Raw genomic sequence first — 26,422 nt, forward strand, 5'->3', positions numbered from 1 at the left:
TTATAGATTCATAGAAAAGTCCATACAGATTAGTATTAAATTAACACAAAGTAAGTTGTAAGAGTTTAAATCAAATTACCTGAACTAACTGGCCAAACCCCAGTGTCAGGTAATCAATGTCCAACTGCATTTTAAAAATATTTTTAATTATATCTCCATTCAGGAGTTTACAGTCCAAAGTAATGATCCCACATTTTTCAAGCTTAAAAAAAAAAAAAAAAAAAAAAAAATACCTGATGTTTCTTTCTTTCTTCTTCTATTTGACTCTTATCAGGGGATGCTCCAGGACTACCATCTAAGCGAAGTCGTTTGCAAGAATCCTCATCAAATGATCTACTATAGCATTGTGACCTGCAAGGATATTTCAAACTTTTTCTATCATTGTATTGGCATATAATTGCTCATACAAAAGAAAGTTTTAGTATAATAAGGAAACAATTCTTTAAGCAACTTCTAAGTAACATCAAAATTATGTGAAATAAAAATGTCGTTTGTTTTTGAAAAAAGGAACTAAGTATATGCAATGTGCAATATCAGTGCACTGCACCTGTAAACTGAGTGTATTTTAATATGGGTACCCAAGTTTCTGGAAAGGAAGGGAGGGAGGGAGGGAGGCAGTGCAAAGACTTTGGATTGGAGAAGTTGAAAAGCTCCCAGAGCATTTCTCAAAGCACTGTACTGAATAACATTTAGCCATTATAAAGTGCTTCTCATGGCAAAGTTATACACTAGAGAACCATAATCTAAGCTTGAATAGATTAGAGTAGACATTTTGTAAGGTATACCGATTAGCTCCCCAAGATATGGACAAAACTGAGTATATCTGTTTAACTGTTAAAGGAAATTATGAGTGATATGAGCTTGGAAATTGAGTTTCCTTACTATGAAACCCAGAAATTCCACAGTACTAACAAACTGGATTGAAGTATTGTTCATCTACAGTTCAAGATCAGGGTAGAGTGTGCAATGCTTGCAAAAGTGAGCGGGGTGGATTTCTGTTCTGCTAATCAGTTGGCAGTGCCAACTGATTAGCAGAACAGAAATCCACCCCACTCACTCTATTTTGGTGATGATGAGTTGGTGTTGTACTCAGTAGTAGTAGTAGTGGCGATGCAAGAAAGCAAGAAATGTGATGCAAGAAAGCAAGTGTATGAGCTTATGCAGCATCAGCCAAAAAAAAAAAAAAATCACACCTTTCCCTCGAAATGCCTGTCTATTCCTCCTTAAATTTATTCAACCTATCAACTTCCACAACGACAGATGGAAGTTTGTTCCAGCAATTAACCACCCGCTGGCTAAAGCAAATTTCAGCACATCTATTCTACATCTGTCTTTTCTTAATTTGAATTTATGCCCCCTTAGGTTCGTAATCTGAACAAGTGGAAGGATCCCATCAGAATTCAGCATGCTCAACCCATTCAAGACCTTATACACCTCAATCAGTCTCCAGCCACTGCAATTTGCAGAACTTAAGCCTTTCTTGGTAAGAGGATCCCTTCATTTCCCTCACCAATCTTGTTGCCCTTCTCTGTACATGCTCAAGCAAATCTACATCCTTCCAAAAATGAGGCCTCCAGACCTGCACGCAGTACTCAAGGCGTGGCCTGACCATTGCCTTATACAGAGGGACAATCACCTCCTTTTCCCTGCTAGCAAAATTCCTATATATCATTGACAAAACCCCATGACCTGCCCTGGCAGCCTGTCTGCATTGCTCAGAAAACTTCATATCTGACTACACAATTACTCCCAGGTCTTTTTCATTTTCTACCACCTAAAGTGTAGTACCACACAGTTGGTACATTTCTCTGGGGTTACTTCTACCCATACGCAGTACTTTGCATTTGTCAAGGTTAAACTTCAGTTGCCACTTCTTAGCCCATCTGCCCAAATTTTCTAGATCCTGTTGCAGTAGCACACTGCCATTACTGTCATTAACAACCCTCCAACCTTTGTATCATCTGCAAACTTCGACACTAAGCCTGATATGCCTTCATCAATATCATTGATAAATATACAAAACAACAGTGGACCCAACACCGAACCCTGTTGGACTCCACTATTAACATTAGTCCACGAAGAGCAGCACCCATTGATTACCATCTTCTGTCTTCTCCCACTCAACCATCCTTTTATCCATTGTAGCAACTTACCCTTAATACCATTCTGCTCCAATTTGTACAATAGTCTTCCATGCGCAACAGTGTCAAAAGCTTTCCTGAAATCCAAATATATGATATCAAAATTATTTTTTGCATCCAGTTCCTTTGTAATATCCTATCAAATTTGTCAGACAAGACTTTCCCTTAACAAACCCATGCTGTGTCTGAATTATTGCTGCAGTCTTGTCTAGATGATCCTGCAATGCATCTTTAACCAGTGACTCCATTATTTTACCCGGAACAGAAATTAAACTAACTGGTCTGTAATTACTTGTGTCACCCTTCGATCCCCCCTTTGTGAATTGGGGATACATTTGCACATCTCCAGTCCATGGGGACATCCCCCGAGTCCAAGGATGCTCTCATAATTATGGCTAAGGGTTTGCTCAGTTGCTTTGCTGCCTCCTTTAATAAGTGGATAGATCCCATCCACCCCAGGTGCCTTTCTTATGTTTAACTTCAACAATTTCTTCTCCACTTTGCTCTCAGTTATTACAAAATCACTATTTGATAACCTTTTGCCATTTTCAAACCTTAATAACTCCTCATGTGTGAATGTAGATGCAAAATACTCATTCAGTTTGTTTGCTATCTGAGCAGGATCATCAACAGTCGAACCATCAATATCAAGTGGACCAATCAGATTCATCCCCTTCCTTTTAGAGTTTATATATGTAAAGAAATCCTTGCTGTTTTTCTTAGCATCCTTTGCCAAAGATTTCTCGTAATCTGCCTTCGCTTGCCTAACCTCCTTTGTGACTTGATTACAGACTAGCTTATATATGCCATAGGCTTCTTGATAATTTATATGCATTCAATGCATTTTTCTTCTCTGTCATGAGTCTCATTAGTTCATTTTAGGCCTACACCTTGAACAATATTTCTTAATAGGTATGAAACGTTTAGTAGCTTCCACGATTAATTCCTTGAATGACAGTACAGATTTATTCATGTACAACAGTACACATATAAACATGTATAGGTTCAACAGTTCTTAGGATACCTTGTATCATGGTGTTGACTTCTAGTGCAAATAAAGTTGCACTGAATATTGATCCTTGCAGAACTCCTTCCTCTTGAATGTTCAATGTAGATTATGTTTTTATATGGACCTAAAGAGAGTGTAGGCAAGGAAAATTTTGAATTATTTCAAGCAGGTTGCCTCTTAACCCAAAACGAAAAAGATCCATGATAATACCATAACACTAAGTATTGTCAAAGGCTTTATTAAAGTTGACCACGGCTGGATGTTGCATCACGACAAAGGCATTACAAATGCATTTTCTGTGATTCAACTTGATGAACAGGTCCTGGGTGGATCTATTTTTAAAAAACCATACTGATGATTGGTTATGCAATACTGTGATTCTAATATTCAAATAAGCCATGTGTACACCATCCTTTCAACAGATTTACTCAAATAACTGAAACCATCCTTTCACCAGATTTACTCAAATAACTGAAAAAGATACTGGCCTGTAATTTTAAACCAAGGAAAGATCTTTGACTGGCTTTGCTAAGGCAAAAACAAAGGAATGGCACCAGGAAAGAGCCTGTCCTGAGAATATTCGGTTATAAAAAGCCAGTAGTATTTTAGGTCCACTTCAATTACACATAGTTCAGCATGATGTAATGAACACCATCTGATCCTGCAGCACTATTTACAATTTATTTAATGTAGTTTTGAGAAGGATTTATTGTATGGGAGTGAGAGGTGTTTGTGGAGAAATTGGTTTTATATCATTCAGTAATGGCTTCGAAAGGAGAAAGAATAAGATTCAGATGCTCGTACTGGATGAGAAGGTAAGCTAATCTATATGGACAATACCCTTGGCTTGACCAACTGTACCCTATGGGATTGAGTGTTGTCATCTGATGGATGATAATGAACTCATCACTTACAGTACCAGCAAACATCATTTAGAAGGATCATGAATTGCAGACTGCAGAATCTTACCTGTAAACCTGTGTGCAGTTAGGATCCTGTCCCTGATAATGTGAAGGGCCATATCCCATACCAGAAAGATGTAGCCAAGTGGTCAGGAGCATGAGTGCAGTAGCACACGCTGCTTGAGTAGACAGGAGTTCAAGCCCATGACTGCTAAATACGATTAACGTTTGTATTGATGATTTATTGTAAACTCCACTGACCTGGTGGTTGTGCTTAAGTATAAACAAGAACGTTTAAAATGACTGTGTTCCTGTATGTACACAAAGTTGTTTCTGATTCCCTACCTGGTTCCTTTGAGTACTTCATTCTGTTCATTTTATGTTACAACATCATGTCTGAAATGAAATTAATTATATGAATGAAGTTTCTCACTTAATATTTGTATTCATTACCATCTTTAATGTGGATTAATCCTCTGCAGATTCTGGTAATGGTGATTATTTGAATTTATTGCCAAACTTCAGAGGAATTCCTTAATATTATACTTTCTGAAAAATTAATCACATTCACTTTTCCAAATGAATTTCTAAGAATTCCAGTATTCCAAGTTTTCCTATTATCATCTCTTACATTTTATAATGTTCAAAATGCATAGAACTCAAACAAAATATTTTAATCTTAATATGTTTGAATGTTATTTTTTGTAGCCTCTACAAATCTCTTTTAAGAGTAATTTTTTTTGATTTTTCTATTGTCCAGACTCAATTATAAGTGACAGCATCTGGTTGGAATATTAGTAAAAAATAAAAACAAAAGCACCAAAATAAAGAACAACAAAATTAAATCAAATGTTACACCTTTTTCCCTTCCTCTCAAGACAACACAGTGCCAATTTCATCCTTGGTGGAAGATACATAAAATCTCTCTCTCTCTCTCTCTCTCTCTCTCCCCCCCCCCATCCCTTCCTCCATGTTGTGGACTATAAATGAAATTTGATTTAGGCATTAGAAGCTGGTCCAGACAGCCCTGAGTAGGGATACTTTAATTACAAAGATCCACTATAATCTTAATGATATGAACAGTTCTAGTGAATGCTGTTGATGAATTAAACTGTAGTCATTACTCACATGCAATTATACCATCATAATTTTATAAAAATAAAAGTTCGTAATCAGAGATACAATTTGTTTTAACAGTGCTCCAACACTTCATTTATCAAAATGTGCAGGCTCAAAAGAACTAAAATACACTGAAAAGAGAGTATAGCAAATACCAATAAAATTACTGTTTACAGTCTTATCTCACTTTATGACTTTGTTTTACATGGATTTGTTAGAGTGCAAGTACTATTAAACTCAGATGTAATGCAGTTTGAATCATGCCAAGCAAATTTTGCAAAAGTGCTTACATCACAGACATTGCACATTACTGAACATTATTGTTAATATTTCACTTTACTTTTTGCATCATCTATCTTCATCAACATAATCCCATTTTGTGCAAATTGATTAGTGCACAATTATCAGGAACTTATCTGTCATTTAAAATGATTTATGACTGACTTTAAAAATTCTATTCTTCTGCTTCAAAGATATATAAAGGCTGGGTTCAGAGGCTTCAGAAACACAAATTATTTAACAGTGGTACAAATTTCATATACAACATTCACAGAAAAATATATTTAAAATTAAAGAAATTTACATTGATATCTATAAATACCTAGAATGGCCTTTAGAGTACTGATAACCACTGTCTCGTACTACTTGTCGAGCTAATGGGAAAAGTTCATCCCGCCGAGTAAGAAGTGCTGGAATGTGTTTGCAGATCTGGGCTGCTGCTTCATTTACTGAGACCTTCATTGAATTTATTTTAGAAAATAGTGAATAACAAGTTTATTTGCATTTTACTTAGTTATGCAAAATAAAATTAATACAAATAAAAATAATTATTTACTCAAATTTATCACATTTAAGGGAGAGAAACCCATTAAAATTCACCATCAATTATCAAATGTAATCCAGATATTAGTAATATTTGTAGGTGGGCTAATAAATGTTTAAGCGGGCATTAGTCATTCCAGTGAAAACAATTTGTCAACAAAATATATATAAAGAAATATAACTATTCATAAATAAAAAATGAAAACTATATGAAGCTAATTATGAATTACTTAAAGATTTCATATAATCAAAATCATTACAAATTTATTTAATGATAATTGTCTTGACAATGTTTTATTTGATAATTAGTAAACACCAACTATCAAAAAAAGACATTGCCAAGGGTTGACAACTTTCAAGACAAAACGTGATATTGTTATGTATGTGTGGTGATATTAACCACAGAAAATCTGAGGCTTTACTTAACCCTTCCTACTCCAGAATTATTTAACTGTTCTTCCATGTAGTCCAAAATCAAAAAAGAGAACTAGTCAAAATGTGATTTTTAAGTTTGCACAATGGTGAAACTTTCAAAATCCTGCAATTCTGGCTTTCAGGAGCATGTCTCACAATATTAAACTGTTTCTTTTCTCCTATTTCTAACAATTCTGCCACTACATACTACACAGTTTTTCTCCTCATTTGGATTTTCATTTTTCATCACAAAATGAGGACAGACATTGAATCTGTCTTTTAAATCTGAATCTCATAGCTTTTTCTAGAAAGAACATTCTTATTTTGGACATCTACTAGTTGAACAAGCAAATTCTTTTGAAACTGTTTGTGAAAAAGGTTCTTTTGTGATAGATCTACCACCTTCATCAAGAACATATATTTCATGTATATTCACAAATTGTGAATACAATTTGAAAGTTTGCCCTCCCCTTTACCTTTCCTGTTACTTCAGTTTTGATATTATAGAAAGCAGAAGTATAGTTCTTTTCCTTTCCATGCTGATACTTGATCCGCTTTTTGAAAACCAACAAGCCTGCGGTTTTCAGTTTTTTTGTGGTCTTCATCTCTGATGGTAATCCCTTCATGTTTTCCATAACAATGGCTCTTAGTTGTATATTTAGTTCATGAAGCTCTCTGCTAGTTGGATACTGATGTAAAATTTGGTAGGTGAAATGAAATTCACTACTCTCAATAGTTTTCTGAAGCAGTTTTTGATTAGTATTTGCAAATGATGCAAGGAAGCAAGCTTATACAGCATCAGCATCAAGCAAAACAAAAATAATAAAAAAACACTACCTATCTGATCTGTCCATCAGATAGATCTGTCCCTTTAATCGCATATCTAATTCATCCTTAAATTTATTCAAACTATCCACCTCCACAATAGCAGATGGAAGTTTGTTCCAACAATCAATCACACTTTGGCTAAAAGCAAATTTTTTCACATTTATCCTAAGATGAAACATGATCCTTGAGGTGAGAATCAAACTTGGTCTTATCAAGTCATTTGTAATCTTTCCAAATTATAGCATGATAGCTGACACTTAACCTATTTCTAATCAACTAAAATAAATAAACAAAGGCCTACTTTGTTGACTTTTCAGGCATACAACATCTGAATGAAATTCTACCCTTGAAACCAACAGCAGTTTCATGAAATACAATAATTCTTCATAGAGCAAAATATTACAAATTTTTCACTCAAATCACCAAAAATATTTTTTTACTTTAGATCTCCTACTATGAAGTCCTTTTGTTTTCTATTTCATTGGTGGACAAAGATGCAACATCCAAAATATCTGCAGAAATCTCTTTCTGCTAAATACGTGCTTTAAAAATAAAATTATGCCTCTCCATTCTTCAGACCAGTATTCCTTTACATTAATTTTCTCATTTGGTCCCATGTTAATTTAGTTCATTCAAATTCTGAATCAGAAATTTCTTACAATTTCTTCATCAGAAACCCTGTTATGACAAGTAGAAGTTGATACTATGTCTAAATACTTCACTTCTAACACAGAGTATAAGATGCTCTGTGCCTACTAAAATGAAGAAAAATAATTGCTGCCTGCAGTTACCAGTTGAATATAAACATCAATGTAGTTTTTCACATTGTTTATATGAATCATAAATATATGGCAATACAGTAATTACACCAGCACAACAGAAAAACAAATTTCATAATTGGAAACACTGACTGTTGTGGATGCTGCAACATTGGATATCAAATGGTTAATAGATAAAAACTGATGGTAAGAAAAACCATGAGTAAGGGTTGAGTTTGAAAGTATCTGAAATTCTGCAAGACAGTAGAGGAGGCAGCAAAAAGAAAACAAAAAACTACTTAAACAGTGAAATTTATTTGAAGGAGTATTGAAGCAGTTACATGGAAAGTAACTAGAGTAGATTACTTTCTGTATATCCAAAATTTAGTTTAATTATTGTACAAGTGTTTTAACATTCAAATAAATTTTACTCATGTTATTTAAGCAGTTTTGTGTTCTTGGTTTGCCATTTGTTCACCTGCACAACTTGTAAAATAACCTTCCTATAATATTCCTATAATATATTTATAATGATAGGAAGGAATTCATAACAAAAGAGTTGTCATATGGCTCTGGAGAGACTGTGCAAGTTAGTATTAACATTAATAATGTAAGGCATATGACGTAAGGAACGATGTAAGGCATATGGTCTAATGGCATATGATGTAAGGAAGCAAAGCTTATACAGCATCAGCCAAAAAACAAAAATATAATAATAAAATATGCATCCCACCAATAATTTGTCTAATGTTTTCTTAAAATCATCCACTCACCCAAGCTTCATTGGATTTTCTTCAGTTGTTAACAGAAGGGCCTACTTTTATATTTTACAGAGATGGGGCACGCTTGAATAGAAGGGGGTACATGAATGCACTGAGTTGGCTTTGCATTAGCAATATCCATTTGTGTAGACTGTCTGTGATGCAAGTGAAGGCTCAAAATTGGGAATGGCTGATATAAGATTGCGGTTTGCACAACATGTGGTAATCAGCTTTTGAGTGTCTGTGTGGAAGAATGAGTTGGCACTGAGATCTTTCCAACTTCAAATGTGGAATGATTGTGAGGGCAAAATATGCAGATGCCAATATCTTATCAACAGCCAACATGGCTAAGCACTCCTGTTTTGCAGTGTCATGAGTCTACCATGACTGGCTCAATAGCAATTGCAGTAGATTTGTGACTGCTGTTGAGCAGTTGTTTCATTGAATAACCAGCCAAAGATCACATGTGAGACAGCCATGAGTGGTTGATGCTCATGGTAAGCATCATGTCTAGGCGCCTCCGTAGCCAGGTGGGAAGGAGCAGCAGTGTGTAGCACACGCTTCTTGATTAGACTGGGGTTCGAGCCCGTCACCACCAAATACGGAGGATGCGGAAAGGTCAGGGAATGACCACCGCACATCCCGGAGCAATATGGCCTTAGTTGCTAATGCTCCTAAAAACCAAACAAACAAAACAGCATCATGTCTCATCTCGCAACACAGCAGCAATGCAATACAGTGGCCCAGCTAACCATCCAGTACAATTTAGAAATAGCAAGACCAATATCCACATGGACTATGGGCCAGGCATTAGCTCATATAGGCTATGGCAGTTGATGGCCATTAAGGGTACCCACACTCCCTGTGAGACACAAAAAGGTGCACCTTATATGGGCACATCTGGATCAGCAACATGTACAAATCTGTCACCTGGTCTGACAAATCTTGTTTCCAGCTCTACCATGCTGATGGGCATATCTGCATTTGGAGAAATACAATATGAGGCCCTGGTGCCTGTATGCTCTGTTGGTGTTCATTAGGCTGGAGGAAGTGCTGTTATCGTTTGGGCACTACATTTGTGATATGCCCTGGATCTTCTGACCATCATTAATCCACAGCTCAATAGGAATGCTTACCTTTTTATTGTCACTGACCAAGTACATCCCCCCATGACAGTGTACCCAGACATCTCCAGCATCTATTAGCAAGGCAATGCATCATGTCATAAGGCCTAACTATCTTGCTTCAGGAACAAGAAAATGAATTCTCTACCCTCCCATGGCCACCCAACTCATCTGATCTCAACCCAATTGAGCACGTTTAGGACCTACTGGAAAAGGACATTCGATGCCACGACCATACACCTGATAACATACAAGCATTACTGGCCATATTGTGCAACACATGGGTAGCACTACCACATGAATACAACACTACCACTGCACCACCTTTTGGGGTCCATGCCAAGATGTGTGCAGACTGTATTATAGGCAGAAGGTAGTCCCACAAGGTATTAGGTAGGTGTTGCTAATGCAAAGCCAATTCTGTGTATTTGCTAATTCTATCAAGGCAATATTACATAGCTCACAAACTGTGTATGCCCTGGACTGCAACGTAAGCAGTTCAGGGTATACATAGACTAACAGCTTAATGATATCCATAAACAGAGATGGAACTGATTATTGTTGGGAGTCTGCATGGGACCAGCAATTATGTGGGTTCTGCTAGATATCAGAAATATGGTGTCACTGTGATATACATGATGCAAAATTTTAATATAATAAGTACGATGTAAACAGAAAAGACAAACACAATTGAAGGGTGGGGGTGGGGAAATTATGATTTTTGTTAAGAAGCCAACATACAGATTCTAAAACAGTAAAACGGGAGGTTTTCAGGGAAGTAGGCATAATAGCAACTAAGCTTTTAATATCAACTAAGAGGTACAGTTCAAGGTACAGGCTAAAATGGATGTGAATGAGGTGATTATAAATTGTAAGAGGAAACAGCATCCTACAGGAAGTTTAGTCTGTAATCAAGTTACTCGGGGAATTAGCCATTCTAAAACAGATTATAAGAAAGTCTTCTTCAGCTAAGAGTGAAAAGTAAATCAACAAAGTTTTTTTTTTGCTTAGTTAATATTAGAGGAAAAAGGATGAACTGCATTATGACACTTGATATGAATGGCATAACTGCTGATAAACTGAATAAATATTTGCATTCACAGATGAATTTTTTTTGATAATGGAACACCAGAAGTCTAATACTGATTGGGAAATGAAGGATTTTATAATAACTGAAGGGGAGCTGGAAAAGAAACTGCTGTAGTATAAAGCTAAGGAGGGACCTGAGGCTGATGGAATCTAACCAATGATATTAAAGAAGCAGCAAACAGAGGTTATCAAACATTTAGCTTCAAAAATGTTTAGTTATAATAGCTATACAAATATTTGAAGTTTCTTCTTCAAAGAAAGTCCCTATAGATGTTTCTCATAGCTAGAGGAGTAGTTCAATAGTTCATAATACAGTAGGTAGATAATTAACTGAATCTAGCCTATAAGTTTGACTTTGGCCAGCAAAAATAATAGAATCAATAGTTAAAGAAGTAATTGCTATATGAGACGGATAGTACTTTTAAATGGCCACTCCTCTTCATGGAATAACGTTATAAATAGAATGGGGTTATAAAATAGAAAAGGGTTATAAATGGTGTAGTTGTGAATATGCATCATTGTTGCTTAGCTGAATTTGAAACCAGTTTGTGAATAAGGCATTATTTTAAAGCATCTTATAATGTGAAATCCTTCACAATGAGTTGCCTGGCTCTTATACTTCAAATAAGCAACACTTCTCCATTGGAAAAGTTCTTGTTTATACTCTGGGACGACCACTAGGTCAGTGGAGTTTACAATAAATCATCGATACAAATGTTAATCATATTTAGTAGTCATGGGCTTGAACCCCAGTCCACTCAAACAGTGTGTGCTAATGCACTCACGCTCCTGACCACTGGGCTACATTAGATCTACTGTTACTCATTCTCAGTTGAGTACCAACATCCATATGGTACCATTTCCAGGCCACTTGACCATTCCTTGGTGGGTAGGTAGGTACCCAAGGTATAACAGCTGACAATCCAGTTGTTTGTGACTTATAAATGAAATATGAGAGATGACAAAGGTGTATCATAGATTATGATACAGTCTGTATGGACTATATCATAAGAGAATAAGTAACAGTGATCTTTTCTAATAGAGAAGTGTTACTCATTCAAAGCATAAGAGCCAGGCAACTAAGTGTGAAAGATTTCATAATATGGGATGTTGTGAAGCGATGACTTATTTACAAACTTTGGTTTCAAATTCAGCTATTCAACAATGATGCATATGCACAACTTCACTTATGTGCCAAAACATTATGACCACCCCCTTCTCCATGTGTGGATGCATCTCATAGCATCTAGGAGTGCCATCACTTACCAGTGTGGCATATATAGTGATGGCATGGGTAGTGCCTCAGTTTTTCAGTAGTTCTCTTTCCCAATGGGAAAAGGGAATAACCTGACAAAGTTTGAGCAGGGAATGATTTGTGGTGCTAGGATTTTTTTTTTTTTTTTTTTTGATAGTTGTTGGCGCATCGGCTTCTGTGGCCATATTGCACCTCCCAAGGTTTTTGCAGTACTTTGATCCAAGCCCGAGGCGGGAATCGAACCCGCGACCTTTGGGTTGCCGGGCAGGTACTTTACCCACTCGGCTAGCCCGGTCGGCTGTGGTGCTAGGAAGGTGGAGGCCAGTGTCTCAGCAACTATAAGCATTGTGGCTGTTTGAGGGTTGCCTAGTGATCGTGTGGTTGGAATGGTCCAAAGAGGAATGCACAACCACTAGGATGGGAAGACCCATCCTAGTGGTTAGCACATGCTGTCCAGGACAACAGACAGCTCACAATCCCTCAATTAACAGCAGACTAAACCAGGGTGCACAGAGAAACATTTCTGAGCAAGCCATCCAGTGGATGCTCTTACAGACAAGTCTACAGAGCAGACGACCTATTTATGCCCATGCTGACTGACCATCATCAACATCTCTGCCTGCAGTGGGCATGAGAACACCATTCCTGTATACTGGTAAAGAGTTGACTGATCTGATAAATCAAGGTTCCAGCTCCATCATACTGGATGGATGCAATTCGACAACAAGAAATTGAACAGCTGCAATCAGACTGCACAGTTGGATGAAACCAGAACAGTGGCAATGGTATTACGGTTTGGGAGATGTTTTCATAGACATCAATGGGTCTCTTCATCCTTATTGAACACATGCTCACTGCCAGATCTTACCACAGCATTGTTTTGGACTAAGTTTTGTCCTACATAGTGACTGTGTATCCAGATGGCATTGGACTATTTCAACATACCACTGTCCCATGTCATAATGCTCACATTGTGCAGGAATTGTTCAAGGATCATGTCCAAGCATTTTGTGTGCTTTCCTAGCTGCCAAATTCTCCCAACATCAATCCCACTGAACATTTATGGGATGCAATGGAACACAACATCCAGTCCATGCAGTGCCTTGCCCAATTGCTGAACTCCAGGATGCACTTCTGTCTAGTTGGTTCAGCATACCTGAGAACACCTTTCACAGTTTTGTGGAGTCAATGTCACACTGGCTGCAAGTGGTTATCACGGCAAAAGGTGGCCCAACATGCTAATAGGTGGGTAATCATAATGTTTTGGCTCATGAGTGTATAGCCATATCAGGACTTTTTCATAGTTTGAGACTATAACATTAGCATTAACATTAGTAGAGGCAGATGCAAGAAAGCAAGCTTATGCAGTATCAGCCAAAAAAAAAAAAAAAAAAAAACCCACTTCCACTTCACCCCTCTGTTCATTCAAAATACCTGTCCAGCTGAGCCTTAAACTTATTTAGGCTATCAACCTCCACCACAAGGGATGGAAGTCTGTTCCACCAACCAACCACCCGCTGGCTAAAGGCAAATTTCCGCACGTCTATCCTACATCTGTCTTTCCTCAATTTGAATTTATGCCCTCTCAGGTGATTTTTCTGAGCTAGAGGAAGAATCCCATCAGCATTGAGCATGCTTAAACCATTCAAGGCTTTATACACCTCTATCAGATCTGCTCGCTGGTGCCTAGTCTCCAGACACTGTAATTTGCAAAACTTAAGCCTTTCTTCGTAAGAGCACCCCTTTGTTCCATTCACTAATCTTGTTGCCCTTCTCTGTACTCGTTCCAGCAGCTCTACATCCTTCTTGAAATGAGGCCTCCAGACCTGTATACAGTACTCTAGGTGTGGCCTGACCATTGCCTTATACAATGGAATAATCACCTCCTTATCCCTGCTGGAAAAATTCCTGTATATCATTGACAATACTCCATGAGCTACTCTTGCAGCCCGTCTGCACTGCTCAGAGAACTTCATATCTGCCTGCACAACCACCCCCAAGTCCCTTTCATTCTCTACCACTGTCAGTGTAGTACCACAGAGTTGATATGTTGCTCTGGGGTTGCTGTTTCCCATGTGTAGTACTTTACATTTGTCAATGTTAAACTTCATTTGCCACGTCTCAGCCCATCTGCTCAACCTTTCCAGATCCTGTTGCAGCAGCATAGTGTCAGTAGTGTCCTTGACAACCCTGCCAACCTTTGTATCGTCTGCAAACTTGGACATTAAGCTTGATATACCATCATCAATATCAATTATAAATACAGAAAACAAATAATGGACCCAACACTGAGCCCTGAGGGACTCCACTAATAACATTAGTCCACGATGAGCAGTGTCCATTGATTACCACTCTCTGTCTTCTCCCCCTCAACCACCCCTTTATCCATAGCAGCAATTTGCCTCCAATGTCACACTGCTCCAATTTGTGTAGCAGTCTTCCATGTGCAACAGTATCAAAAGCCTTTCTAAGATCCAAGTATATAATATCAAAGTTATTCCCTGCATCCAGTTCTTTTGTGACTGCATCATAGTATCCAATCAAGTTGGTCAGGCAAGACTTCCCCTTAACAAAACCATGCTGTGTCTGAGCTATAACTGAAGTCTTGTCTAAATGATCCTGCAGTGCTTCTTTAACCAGTGCCTCCATTAATTTTCCTGGAACAGAAGTTAAGCTCACAGGTCTATAATTACTTGTGTCAGCCTTCGATCCTCCTTTGTGAATTGGGGTCACATTTGCACATTTCCAGTCTATGGGTACCTCCCCTGAGTCCAAGGAAGCTTTCATAATTATGGATAAGGGTTTGCTTACTTCCTTTGCTGCCTCCTTTAATATAACTGGATAGATCCCATCCACCCCGGGTGCCTTTCTTGTGTTTATCTTCAACAGTTTCTCCTCCACTTTACTCCCAGTTATTTCAAGATTCTGTAGCTTACTGCTAGAGTTGAATACACCTCTGGCATTCCCCTTGCTGAATAACTCCTCATGTGTGAATGTCGATGCAAAATATTCATTTAGTTTGTTAGCTACCTGAGCAGGATCATCAACAGTTGACCCATCAATATCAAGTGGACCAATCTGATTCATTCCCTTCCTTCTAGAGTTTACATAAGTAAAGAACTCTGTGCTGTTTTTCTTTGCATCCCTTGCCAAGGATTTCTCGTAATCTGCCTTCGCCTGCCTAACCTCCTTTGTAACTTGGTTGCATATCAACTTGTATCTATCATAGGCTTCTGTGTCATGTGTTAATTTGTAAGTATCCCATGCATTTTTCTTCTCTGCCATATGCCTCATTAGTTCATCTGACATCCATTTTGGCCTAAACCTTGAACAATATTTCTTAGTTGGTATGTAAAGCCTAGTAGCTTCCAAGATAAGTTCTTTGAATGCTTCCCATTTTGAATTTGCTGTTGGTAACATCATCAGTTGGCCCCACTGTATAGAATTTAAATACTGTCTCAGTCCATCGTAGTCGCCTTTACGGAAGCAATAACCCTTCCCTTTACCCCTAATGGTAGTTACCTCTTTGAGTAAATCCCACTTCAGCACACTGTGATCACTGCCACCTAGTGGTTCATTTATCTGCAGATTTTTAATGCATGAAGAATCACTGCTGATAATCAAATCAAGAGTATTACTCCCTCTAGTTGCCTCCCGAACATGCTGATGTAGAAAACAATCATCCAATAAATCCACAAAAGCCCTGCTAGTGTGTGAGTAACCAGCCACCAAATTCCAGTCAATATCTGGGAAATTAAAATCTCCCATTATAAGACTCTCTGATTTACTGGCCCACTCTATTTCCCTGTACAGTTCCTTATTATACTCATCAGAGTCATTAGGCCTATAGCACACTCCTACTCTCAATTTTGATCTCCCAATGCTTATGTCACACCAAACTGACTCAACACTGCACTGTCCAGCGATGTCGACTGGCTTCACTTCCTTGGTTTTTATGTGTTTCTTAACTAATAGCATAACCCCTCCCCCCTTCCTATCCTGTCTATCCTTTCTGTAGACGTTGTACTCCCCAAATTGCAGTTCTGCCTCCCTTATATCTGTGTGACACCACATCTCTGATATCCCAACAATATCTGCCTTTGATGTTTTGAGCAATACCTCAAATTCATCAAATTTATTTACTAAACTCCTAGCATTGGTGTACACGCAAGTATACCTGCACCTGTTTCTATTCTTAGCTACTCTAACACAACCCATGTGTTTACTTGTACCGCTATGGCTCCCATCAGGCTTGAAATGGCTATATCAAAATCATTAATGTCTAATAAAGGTCAAGAGCTATAAAGTCGGTTAAAATTGGTTAGCACATTCACGTCATTACTACACAGTTGAATTGAATTTTTTAGAAAACTCAAAGTTTGTACATTGGCATCATTATTGTAACGTCTCATATTGTGAAATCCTTCACGAGTTGCCTTCCTTATGCGTCAAATAAGTAATGCTCCCACCCATTAATGAAGACTACTGTTACTTAATAAACTAATGATGTGAATGCACTAACCAATATCATAGTTTAAATTTTACATGCTTGAGGTTTTCTGTCATAAAATATTATTAGTTTGAGACTTTATAGCTCTTGACCTTTATTAGGCATTAACGATACTGATATAGGCATTTCAAGCCTGATGTTTAAGTTTTCTGATGATTCAATGATGGAAACAATGGTTAATGACATTAATCAGAGTATGCTGTTTCAAGGAGAGCTAGTTTATCTAGCTCTTCTTGAAACAGATGGGCTTAAAAATGGCAAGTGAGGTTTAACATTGATAAATGCAAGGTAGTACCATCCTGTTAACAGTAATCCCAGAATAGAATACCACTTGGGTATTCTATTCAAAAGAGAATGGGGCTAATTTTTAGCAGTAAAGATAGGCTGCTAGAACAGCTCATGGGACTCCGTTAATGAGACACAAGAACTTTGCCAACAGGGACAATGAGATAACAGGTTGCTATTGTATAAAGAAATGATTAGTATACACCTGGAATATTGATTTGAGTGAATTCAGAAATCTCATTTTAGGAAGATGAGAATCTTTTGGAAAGGGTGCAGAGAAGTACAAAAATGTTAAGTGGGTTTATTAAAGGCCATTCTTACCTAGTACACTGGGAGGGGTTCTGAAAATTGTAGCATCTGGAAACTAGATGCGTTGTGTGGCAACTTGACTAAAGTGTTTGAGGTTTTAAAGGAGATGAATAAATTAAATGCTGATGACTTTGTTCTTTCTCAGATGACAATTTAAATTAAAAAACGATGGTTGTAGAATATAAGTGCAAAAATGTCCCCTCAGCAAGAGAGTAAATGATTTTTGAAATATATTTCTACCTAGTATTGTGGAAGTGAGTAGTCTGGATAAATTTAAAGGATTTTAAAAATTATTAGAACGAATGGCAAATGAAATTAAGTAAATTTTATTATTATTTTATTTTTTAACCTTTTCTCCACCTCATAATGGGTACTACTATCAAGTGCATGCGATGGTGGTTGTTTCCAGTTACTATTATTATTATTACTACTGTTGGTCGAGGAACTCTCTTATTATCCTACAGGTGTTCAAGTTTGCAGCTTTCTGGAGTTCCATGTAACAATTCTCTGGGAGGCCTATTGCTGCTAGGTTCTTATGGGGGCTCTTTGGTACCATTATTACTTATATTATTTTTTGTGGATGCTGTATAAGCTTGCTTCCTTGTATCATTTTGCCAATGCTAACATTATGTTTAGAGGAGAAAAAACAGCCTGAATCATTCCCAAATATTGAATAAGCAGAAGGGCATTGAGTCTGTGTGGTACAAGGGTGGGGGGGGGGAAGAGAAAGAGAGAGAGAGAAAATTGTAGCACATTACAGACCAAACAAATGTGAGGAAAACAATGTCTTTATATGCATCTTGTGTGAGCAAGTAAGTGTGAGTGTATTTCTATGATAGATTTAATTTTTGACTTATTTATTAGAAATTTTAGACTAGCCATCTACCTAGCAGGTACAGTTTTTTGAACCAACTGGATTGACTGATAGCATGCGGGGTTATAAATTCACTTTAGTCTATTATCAAACAGCAGTAAAATTAATGATACTTTTCAAGACTTTTGCTCCACCTTTATGGAGCACTTTATGAAATTAATATTTCATGCTTAAAAATTTTGTGTAAATTAAAAACAAAATTACCTCATGGAGTGTAAGCGGCTTTTCTGGCTTTCGTTTGCAATCAAATCGCCCATAGATTGCAGCATATTTCCGTATTTCATCCATTCGCCTAGGGTCATCTTCTGACATAGTCATTACATACTAGACATAGAAAGAATACTCTTAACTTAAGCTTACTAAAATTATTACCATATTTATAATGTCTGCATTATATGTAAATAAATGCAACATTCAATGGATTCTAATGTCATATGTCTAGCTTTCATTGCTTTTGAATGTGTTTCTTTAAATAGCACTGCATATATGTAACACTGGCTTAATGCATGAAGATGAAAAATCAATTTTAAGTACAGTACCAAACTTACACAAGTTTAAGTTGCCCCAAACTGTAGGTATATAGATACTCAAGTATGTTTTTTTTTTTTTTTTTTTTAAATAGTCTAGATACTCTGACTTCTACAGTCATTAGTACTGGATATATAGAGTTTAGTAAGCACTGCTCTTTTAGCTTTAACTATCCACTGAAATGAATTAACTGTGTAAGTTGGGAATTTACTATATAGTGAAATCTAACAGTCATAGTTGGAAGAAGTGCTACCTTATTTAGTGAAAAAGAAGAATTCTTCACTTGAGAGGGTACTGCATTACTGTGTTCCACCTTTTTTTCACTCATTCTTCCTGTTGCTTGGGACAATGACCAAGACAACAGATGTGATATTTCTTTAATAATTATAAAAGTTGCTAACGGCTAGCATATGAATTAAGGGGCATGAGAACATGCTGCTATGTAAAACTTGAATAGTATGAATCAGAGCTGTAATACTCAATATGTTCTACGTTGATAATAATATTAGTAAATTAATAAGAGGAGTTTACCTCAATATAGTATGTGGAACACTTCCGTATGATACCCTCCAGAAATTAGAAAGGAAAAAACGAAAAAATCGACAACTTACCGGTACATTAAAGTAAAATATAAATAATTAAAGTAAAATATAAATAATTAAATAATCAATTTAACACAATTCAAAATCAATTCAAAACAATTAAAATTCAAATTAACGCAATTAAAAGAATCTAACGAAAATATTCAAAACGATTTTCCTTCCTGAAGCTGACAATGCTTTTCGACCGACTGTCGTGATCACAGGAATGAAAATTACCGAATCAGGATAAACCTGCAACTTAAATAGTGATTATATGTCTTCGCGCATGCGCGTAAAGGTCCACGCATCGGAGATCAAATATGGCCGCCGAACATTAACAGAATTCTCGTGTAATTTAATTTCAACGGTTTCTGCAATTAATAGTCGCGTATAATTACGTTGAACGTTAAGTATTTTGGCCTCGTTAAATAAAAAAGTATGTTTTTCGTTAATGGCATGAAAGGCTAATTCTGACGCTGCTGACCGAGAAGCACGAACTGAGGCTTCGTGTTGATTTACACGAATATTAAGAGAAAACCGCGTCGAACCCTGGTAAGACGAGTCGCAATCACCGCAAGAAATGTTGTATACTAGATCATTAATTTGTGTTGCGAACGCGGAAATTTTCTGTGTTGCGAACGTGGAAATTTTCTGCGTTCGCAACACAAATTAATGATCTAGTATACAACATTTCTTGCGGTGATTGCGACTCGTCTTACCAGGGTTCGACGCGGTTTTCTCTTAATATTCGTGTAAATCAACACGAAGCCTCAGTTCGTGCTTCTCGGTCAGCAGCGTCAGAATTAGCCTTTCATGCCATTAACGAAAAACATACTTTTTTATTTAACGAGGCCAAAATACTTAACGTTCAACGTAATTATACGCGACTATTAATTGCAGAAACCGTTGAAATTAAATTACATGAGAATTCTGTTAATGTTCGGCGGCCATATTTGATCTCCGATGCGTGGACCTTTACGCGCATGCGCGAAGACATATAATCACTATTTAAGTTGCAGGTTTATCCTGATTCGGTAATTTTCATTCCTGTGATCACGACAGTCGGTCGAAAAGCATTGTCAGCTTCAGGAAGGAAAATCGTTTTGAATATTTTCGTTAGATTCTTTTAATTGCGTTAATTTGAATTTTAATTGTTTTGAATTGATTTTGAATTGTGTTAAATTGATTATTTAATTATTTATATTTTACTTTAATTATTTATATTTTACTTTAATGTACCGGTAAGTTGTCGATTTTTTCGTTTTTTCCTTTCTAATTTCTGGAGGGTATCATATGGAAGTGTTCCACGTACTATATTGAGGTAAACTCCTCTTATTAATTTACTAGTAAAACTTGAATGAACAAATATTGCTCTACATGAAAATTAATCAATTGATTAAAATAAAATAGAAAATAACTGTTGAACAAGTTTACAATTTTAGAAGAGATTTTTAAACAGAGGTAGATAAAATACAGGAACTCCCTAACTTACGTAAGGGTTGTGTTCTGTGGAACGCTATGTAAATTTGATTTTACGTAAGTCGTAATTTCTCCTATGCTTTTGCAGCACTTGCAACTGTGCTGGCTGAATTGACTGAATCAAAAAAAGAAATGTGCAATGAACAGGTAAATAGAATTATTTATTGTATTTATTCAATTTTTTATCTCATGCACAGGAAAAATTACAAAAGCGCGCAATTTAAAAAAAATTTCAAAATTATAAAATTACAAAACAAAAGAGGAGACAGGCATAACTTCAGTAAGTTTTACCTCTCGAACATATTGCTAGAATCAATGTCTTCAGCTGATAAGTACGTCACTGTGGAGGTTTGAGGGCTGTGGAGATTTAGAAGGGGTCGGCCGCTCAACCTTACGAAAAAACATATTAATGGATAACTGGATGGTGGCTTTTTTCTTTTCATCATAGATTTCTTTGTAGCAAGCAAGCATATCATTCGCCCCTCTGTTAACTTTTAAGAATCGTTCACTGTCAGGATCCATCTTCTCAAACCTTGCGATTGCCAATGCAATTTCGTGAAATGCCATTGCCATCTCTCTGGTGATGAAGCGTCTTGGCTCCTCATTTTGTTCATCTTGAGCTTCGTCAGCATTTTCTTCTTTCACTATCATTCTCTGCAGGTCAATAAGTTCTTAGTAAGATAATTCCTTCTCTTCTTCCTCTATTAACACTTCCATGTCTTTGGCATCAACCTCCAACTGAAGTAGCTCTGCAACCTTTACAATCTTATCTGTAACCTCTTCATACGATTCCGTCTTTTTCAAATTCTTCGAAGCCTCTTACATGCCATGGACATATTTTCTTCCATGTGCAATTAAACAACTTTTTAGTAATTTCCACCCAGGCCGTATTAATGTTTTAGATGGTGTGGTAAATATTGTAAGATTTCCAAAAGTCTCTTAACGTAAAGTTTTTCTCATCATCTACTGCAGACAATGCCTGAGAAAATGTTGTGCTTAAATAGTATGCTTTTAAATTTGAAATAACACCCTGATCCTTAGATTGGATGAGTGAAGTCATGTTTGGCGGTAGAAATATGACTCTCACGTTCGAATTGAAATCATCTAGATGCGTAGGATGTCCAGGAGCATTATCTCATAGAAGCAAAACCTTGAAAGGAATGTCATTGTCTTTATAATATTTTTCAACCACGGGAATGAAGCAGCATTTAAACCAATCCTCAAAGAGAGATATTGTTATCCATGCTCTCTGGTTCGATCGGAAATGCAAGAGTAGAGTGGCTTTATTGATGATTTTAAATGCAGAAGGATTTTCAGAATGGTACACAAGCAGTGGTTTTAATCTGTAATCTCCCGCTGCATTAGCCCCAAGCAAGAGCATGGCCATATCTTTCAATGTCTTGAAACCTGGCATTGTATTTTCCTCTTTGGCGATGTATGTTCGATCCGACATTTTTTCCCAATACAGAGCTGTCTCGTCAATGTTAAAAATTTGCTGCGTTGAATTAGCTGCCTTCATCAATAATTTTTTCCAACACATCACAAAATTTCTCTGCAGCTGCAGAATCGGCACTGGCAACTTCACCGCATACTTTAACGTTGTGGAAACCAGCGCGATGCTTGAACCTATTAATCCACTCGTTGCTTGCCACGAAATTGGGTTGGGGTGCACCGTACTTATCCTTAATATCTTTATAAATACTTGTTGCTTTTGCTAAATGGTCATTAGACTCAGGGGCACTCACTTCTGAATCTGATTTTCCATCCCTATTATTTTCAATCCATGTTATTAATAGCTGTTCCATCTTCGATATAGCACCTGAACGCTGTTTTGTGATCACCGTTGATCTTAAGTGCGTTGATCCTTTGACAGGTTCTTTTATGCATGCACTGTTCTCTAAAATAGTATTCACTTTTGAAGCAGCAAGACCTAATTCCCTTGCAATAGATGACAAACTGTGTCCTGCTTTGTACTTCTTAATCATTTTCATCTTCATTTCTAAATCAATTTTGTTTTGTTTCCTAGCACTGCCAGTACTTGCACTTTCCGTTGGTCACTTTTCCTTCATCATTGTAATATGTAAATAGGAATGAAGAGAAGTTTCTGAAAATTTGTTTTTTATATGATTGAAGATTTCAGTGAAGGGGAACACATTTCTCCATAATAGGGTAAAAACCCACACAATTGCAGTTATCGGTATTATTGCAAATTCAATAAGATTGAGTTTACTACCCGTTTATAATTAGATACACTAACAGAAAGGCCCAATAAACTGTAAAGGGCAAATTGTTTTTATTGTTTTTTGGTCGTAACCTCCAGAAATGTGCTTTAGAAAAATATCACAAAGGCATTCAAAATTGATTCTTATAATGGGAATATATGATAACGATGGAGCGGTAGTGCAATTTCCATTATAAATATGACCTTTTAGAGAGAGAGATATAAATAGCTTAGTAATATAGCGAAATTTTCAACTTCTAAGGACTTGGAGCGAATTGCAAAAAAAAAAAAAAAAACCACAATGTTTTATTGGGTTCACATTATGATATATTCATGATACCTCCATTTATTCGTATGGGATTCAAAATACATTTCCACAATTTTTTTAAGTTTGCACCGGTGGGCTAAAACTTACATAAAGTTGAATTTCCATAAGTCGAGTATTACGTAAGTTGGGGAGTTCCTGTACATAAATTTAGATTTGAGATAGTGGTGCTGGGGGAGGTTGTATGGCTGTACAATGCAGTCAAGCTTCTTTGACTTTCCTGTGTGGAAAACTGGGGTTTATTCCAACTTTATTATGTGCTGCTTGTTCCAACCTAGTAGGTCCACATGTGTCTTACCTGGGCTGTGGCAACAGAAAGAATGCTCATGGAGCATTCTTTCTCTCATCACAATGTGGATTGGACATATAAAAATCTATTAGGTTGATAGAGGCAGCAGATATACAAGTACTTCATTGTTGAAATTAGGCTCCAGTTTTGCCACAAAGGGTAAAATAAACCTTGGCTGAAAGTCATATATCCCCTTCAACAAATCTATATTCTATATTTTGAGACCTCCCTGAGTATCTGCTTTCAGAGTATCTTCTTCTTCATCCTCGCCTTCTTCCCATGTTTATATGTGGTCGGCATTTCCATTCTTAATTATTTTCCTCCATTCCTCCTATCCCGGGCTTCCTCTCTCCTCCATCCTCTCTCTTTTAAATCCTATGCCACCTTGTCCTTCCATCTCAGCTTAGGTCTCCCTCTCTTCCTCTTCCCTATCACCTCCAACTTTTCACATCTCTTCCCCCCATACTTCGCACTTCTTCATTCCACATGTCCATGCGACCTCAACCTAGATTCCTGCACTTTTTTTACTCAGAGGCCCACCTTGACCGTACCTCTAATGTAGTCATTTCTTATCCTGTCCTTCCTCATCAAACCACACATCCATCTTAGCATCCTCATCTCGGCCACTTCCATCTTCTTCTCCTGGGCCCTTGTAATCACCCATGTCTCAGCACCGTACATCAATGCGGGTCTAACCACAGTTTTATACACTCTTCCCTTCATTCTACAATTTACTTTCTTATCACACAGCACCCCACTCATCTTTCTCCAGTTCAACCATCCACATTGCACTCTATGCAGTATTTCTGCACTCAATCCTCCATCCCTCTCAATGTTCAATCCCAGATATTTAAATTTTGAAACTGATGGTAGCTTTTCCTCCTGCAGTTTTATAGAACTCCCATCTTCTCCATTCAATACCATATATTCTGCCTTTGTTCTACTTATCCTCATGCCTCTTTCTTCCAACACTTTCCTGCATTCCTCCAATTTCTTCTCTACCTTTCCTTGGGATGGTTCGCACAGTACGATATCATCCGCAAACAGCATAATCCATGGTGCTCTACTCTTCACTTCTCTCACCAACACATCCATTACCAGATCAAACAGATATGGGCTAAGAGCTGATCCCTGGTGCAGTCCAACTTCTACAGAGAACCCCTCAGTCATACCTACACTACTTTTAACATGAGACCGCTCCCTGGTATATTACCCCAAAATACCCAGAGTATATACCCCAAAATAACCTCAATTTTGCACTGTGAGGGATAATTTATTATAACAAACTTTTCCATTGAATTTGTCCATAGATGGGTAACATAAGTTAATATATCACCAGTGGACTGACACTAATAGAACTGATCTATACTGACAATCATTGATCAGATGGAATGTTTCTAGATAGTTTAGGAGTTGACAGTTAATAGATTTCTCCATTATTTTGGAAAAAGTAGAAGTAAGTGCAATGGGACGATAATTGGATGGGGAAGGGATTTGTCACCCCCTTTTAGGAGCTGGCTGACAAATTTTACAAACTTGTCAGCCAGTTCCTAAAAGTTATCTTTTAACAAGTTTGTAAAAATGAAAACTTTTTACATGTCTTTGAATTTTAATTTGATGTGTATTGCTTGTGATTAAAGTATTGTCAAAAATTAAAACAGAATTTTAAAAAAGAACAAAAACTATTTAATACTCTGTATTTGATATTTTATTAATATATTTATTATATATTAATAATTATTAATAAAATATATTGATATATATACTATTAATAATTATTAATATATAATAAAATAATATATGAATCATAAAATATATTACTGTTTCCCCATGTATAAGACCCACCTTTTTTCGAAAATTTTTGGGGTCTAAAAACTGGGTGCATCTTATACAGTGGTTGTAGATTTTTTTACTTGCATTTCCCGCTTTTTCATGCTTGTTGTCTTTGCGCTCATTGTTTCGCATTTGTTACTAGTATATTAGGTTATGTTTTGCCACATTCTGCCCAGAAATGGCTCAGAAAAGATTTTCGTACAGTGCTGAATTCAAGTTAAAAGTGATCCAGTTTGCAAAAGTGAATGGAAATCGTGCTGCTGAACGTAAGTTTGGTCCTCCTCCAACTGAGAAAACAATCCGAGACTGGCTACGGGAAGAAGAAACCCTGCTGAAAACGCCACGGCAGAAGAAGGCCATGAGAGGCAAGTCAGCAAAATGGCCTGATAATTTAGAGAGGGAATTGAAGATATAGATTGAGGAGCAAAGGGCAATTGGAATTCCTGTGTCCATAAAGATGGTTCAGCATGAGGCAAGAAGAATTTCTGATGAAAAAGAAGTTACTGATTTCAAAGGAGGACACAACTGGGGCTTCAGATTCATGAAACAGAATGGACTAAGCATGCATACATGCACCAGACTTGCCCAAAAGATGCCTGAAAGCTATGAGCAGAAGGTCCTTGAATTTCATCGTTTTGTCATTCAATGTCGGAAGACACATCAGTTTGAGTTGGGACAGATTGCAAATATGGACAAATTTCCCCTTCAATTTTGATGTCCCAAGTAACAGAACTGTTGATAAGAAGGGGATGAAAACTGTAACTGTGAAGATAAGTGGACATGAAAAGAGCCATTACACAGTTGTTCTAGCTTGTTGTGCCGACAGAACCAAGCTGCCTCCTATGCTGATTTTCAAATGCAAAACAATGCCAAAAGAAGACATTCCTTGAGGAGTGATTGTCCACGTTCATGACAAGGGTTGGATAGATCAGGATTGGATGAAGATCTGGTTTGAGAAAGTTTGGA

The 26,422-nt window shown here is 37.0% G+C and overlaps 1 protein-coding gene across 1 annotated transcript in view; it reads right to left on the minus strand.

Annotated features, from left to right (window-relative positions):
* LOC150090810 (uncharacterized) overlaps positions 1–26,422 on the minus strand; it is a 214,884-nt gene that overhangs the window by 54,918 nt on the left and 133,544 nt on the right. The window contains exons 8-10 of the mRNA XM_090374183.1: positions 18,405–18,524; positions 5,773–5,906; positions 234–351 (exon numbers count right to left, since the gene is read on the minus strand). Of these exons, the coding sequence (XP_090230309.1) occupies positions 234–351; positions 5,773–5,906; positions 18,405–18,524 (372 nt within the window). The remainder of the gene's footprint in view (positions 1–233; positions 352–5,772; positions 5,907–18,404; positions 18,525–26,422) is intronic.

This window comes from Mastigoproctus giganteus, chromosome 1 (assembly GCF_048544385.1).
Source record: "Mastigoproctus giganteus isolate SK-2022 chromosome 1, ASM4854438v1, whole genome shotgun sequence".
In the NCBI taxonomy this organism is placed as follows: Eukaryota; Metazoa; Arthropoda; class Arachnida; order Uropygi; family Thelyphonidae; genus Mastigoproctus; species Mastigoproctus giganteus.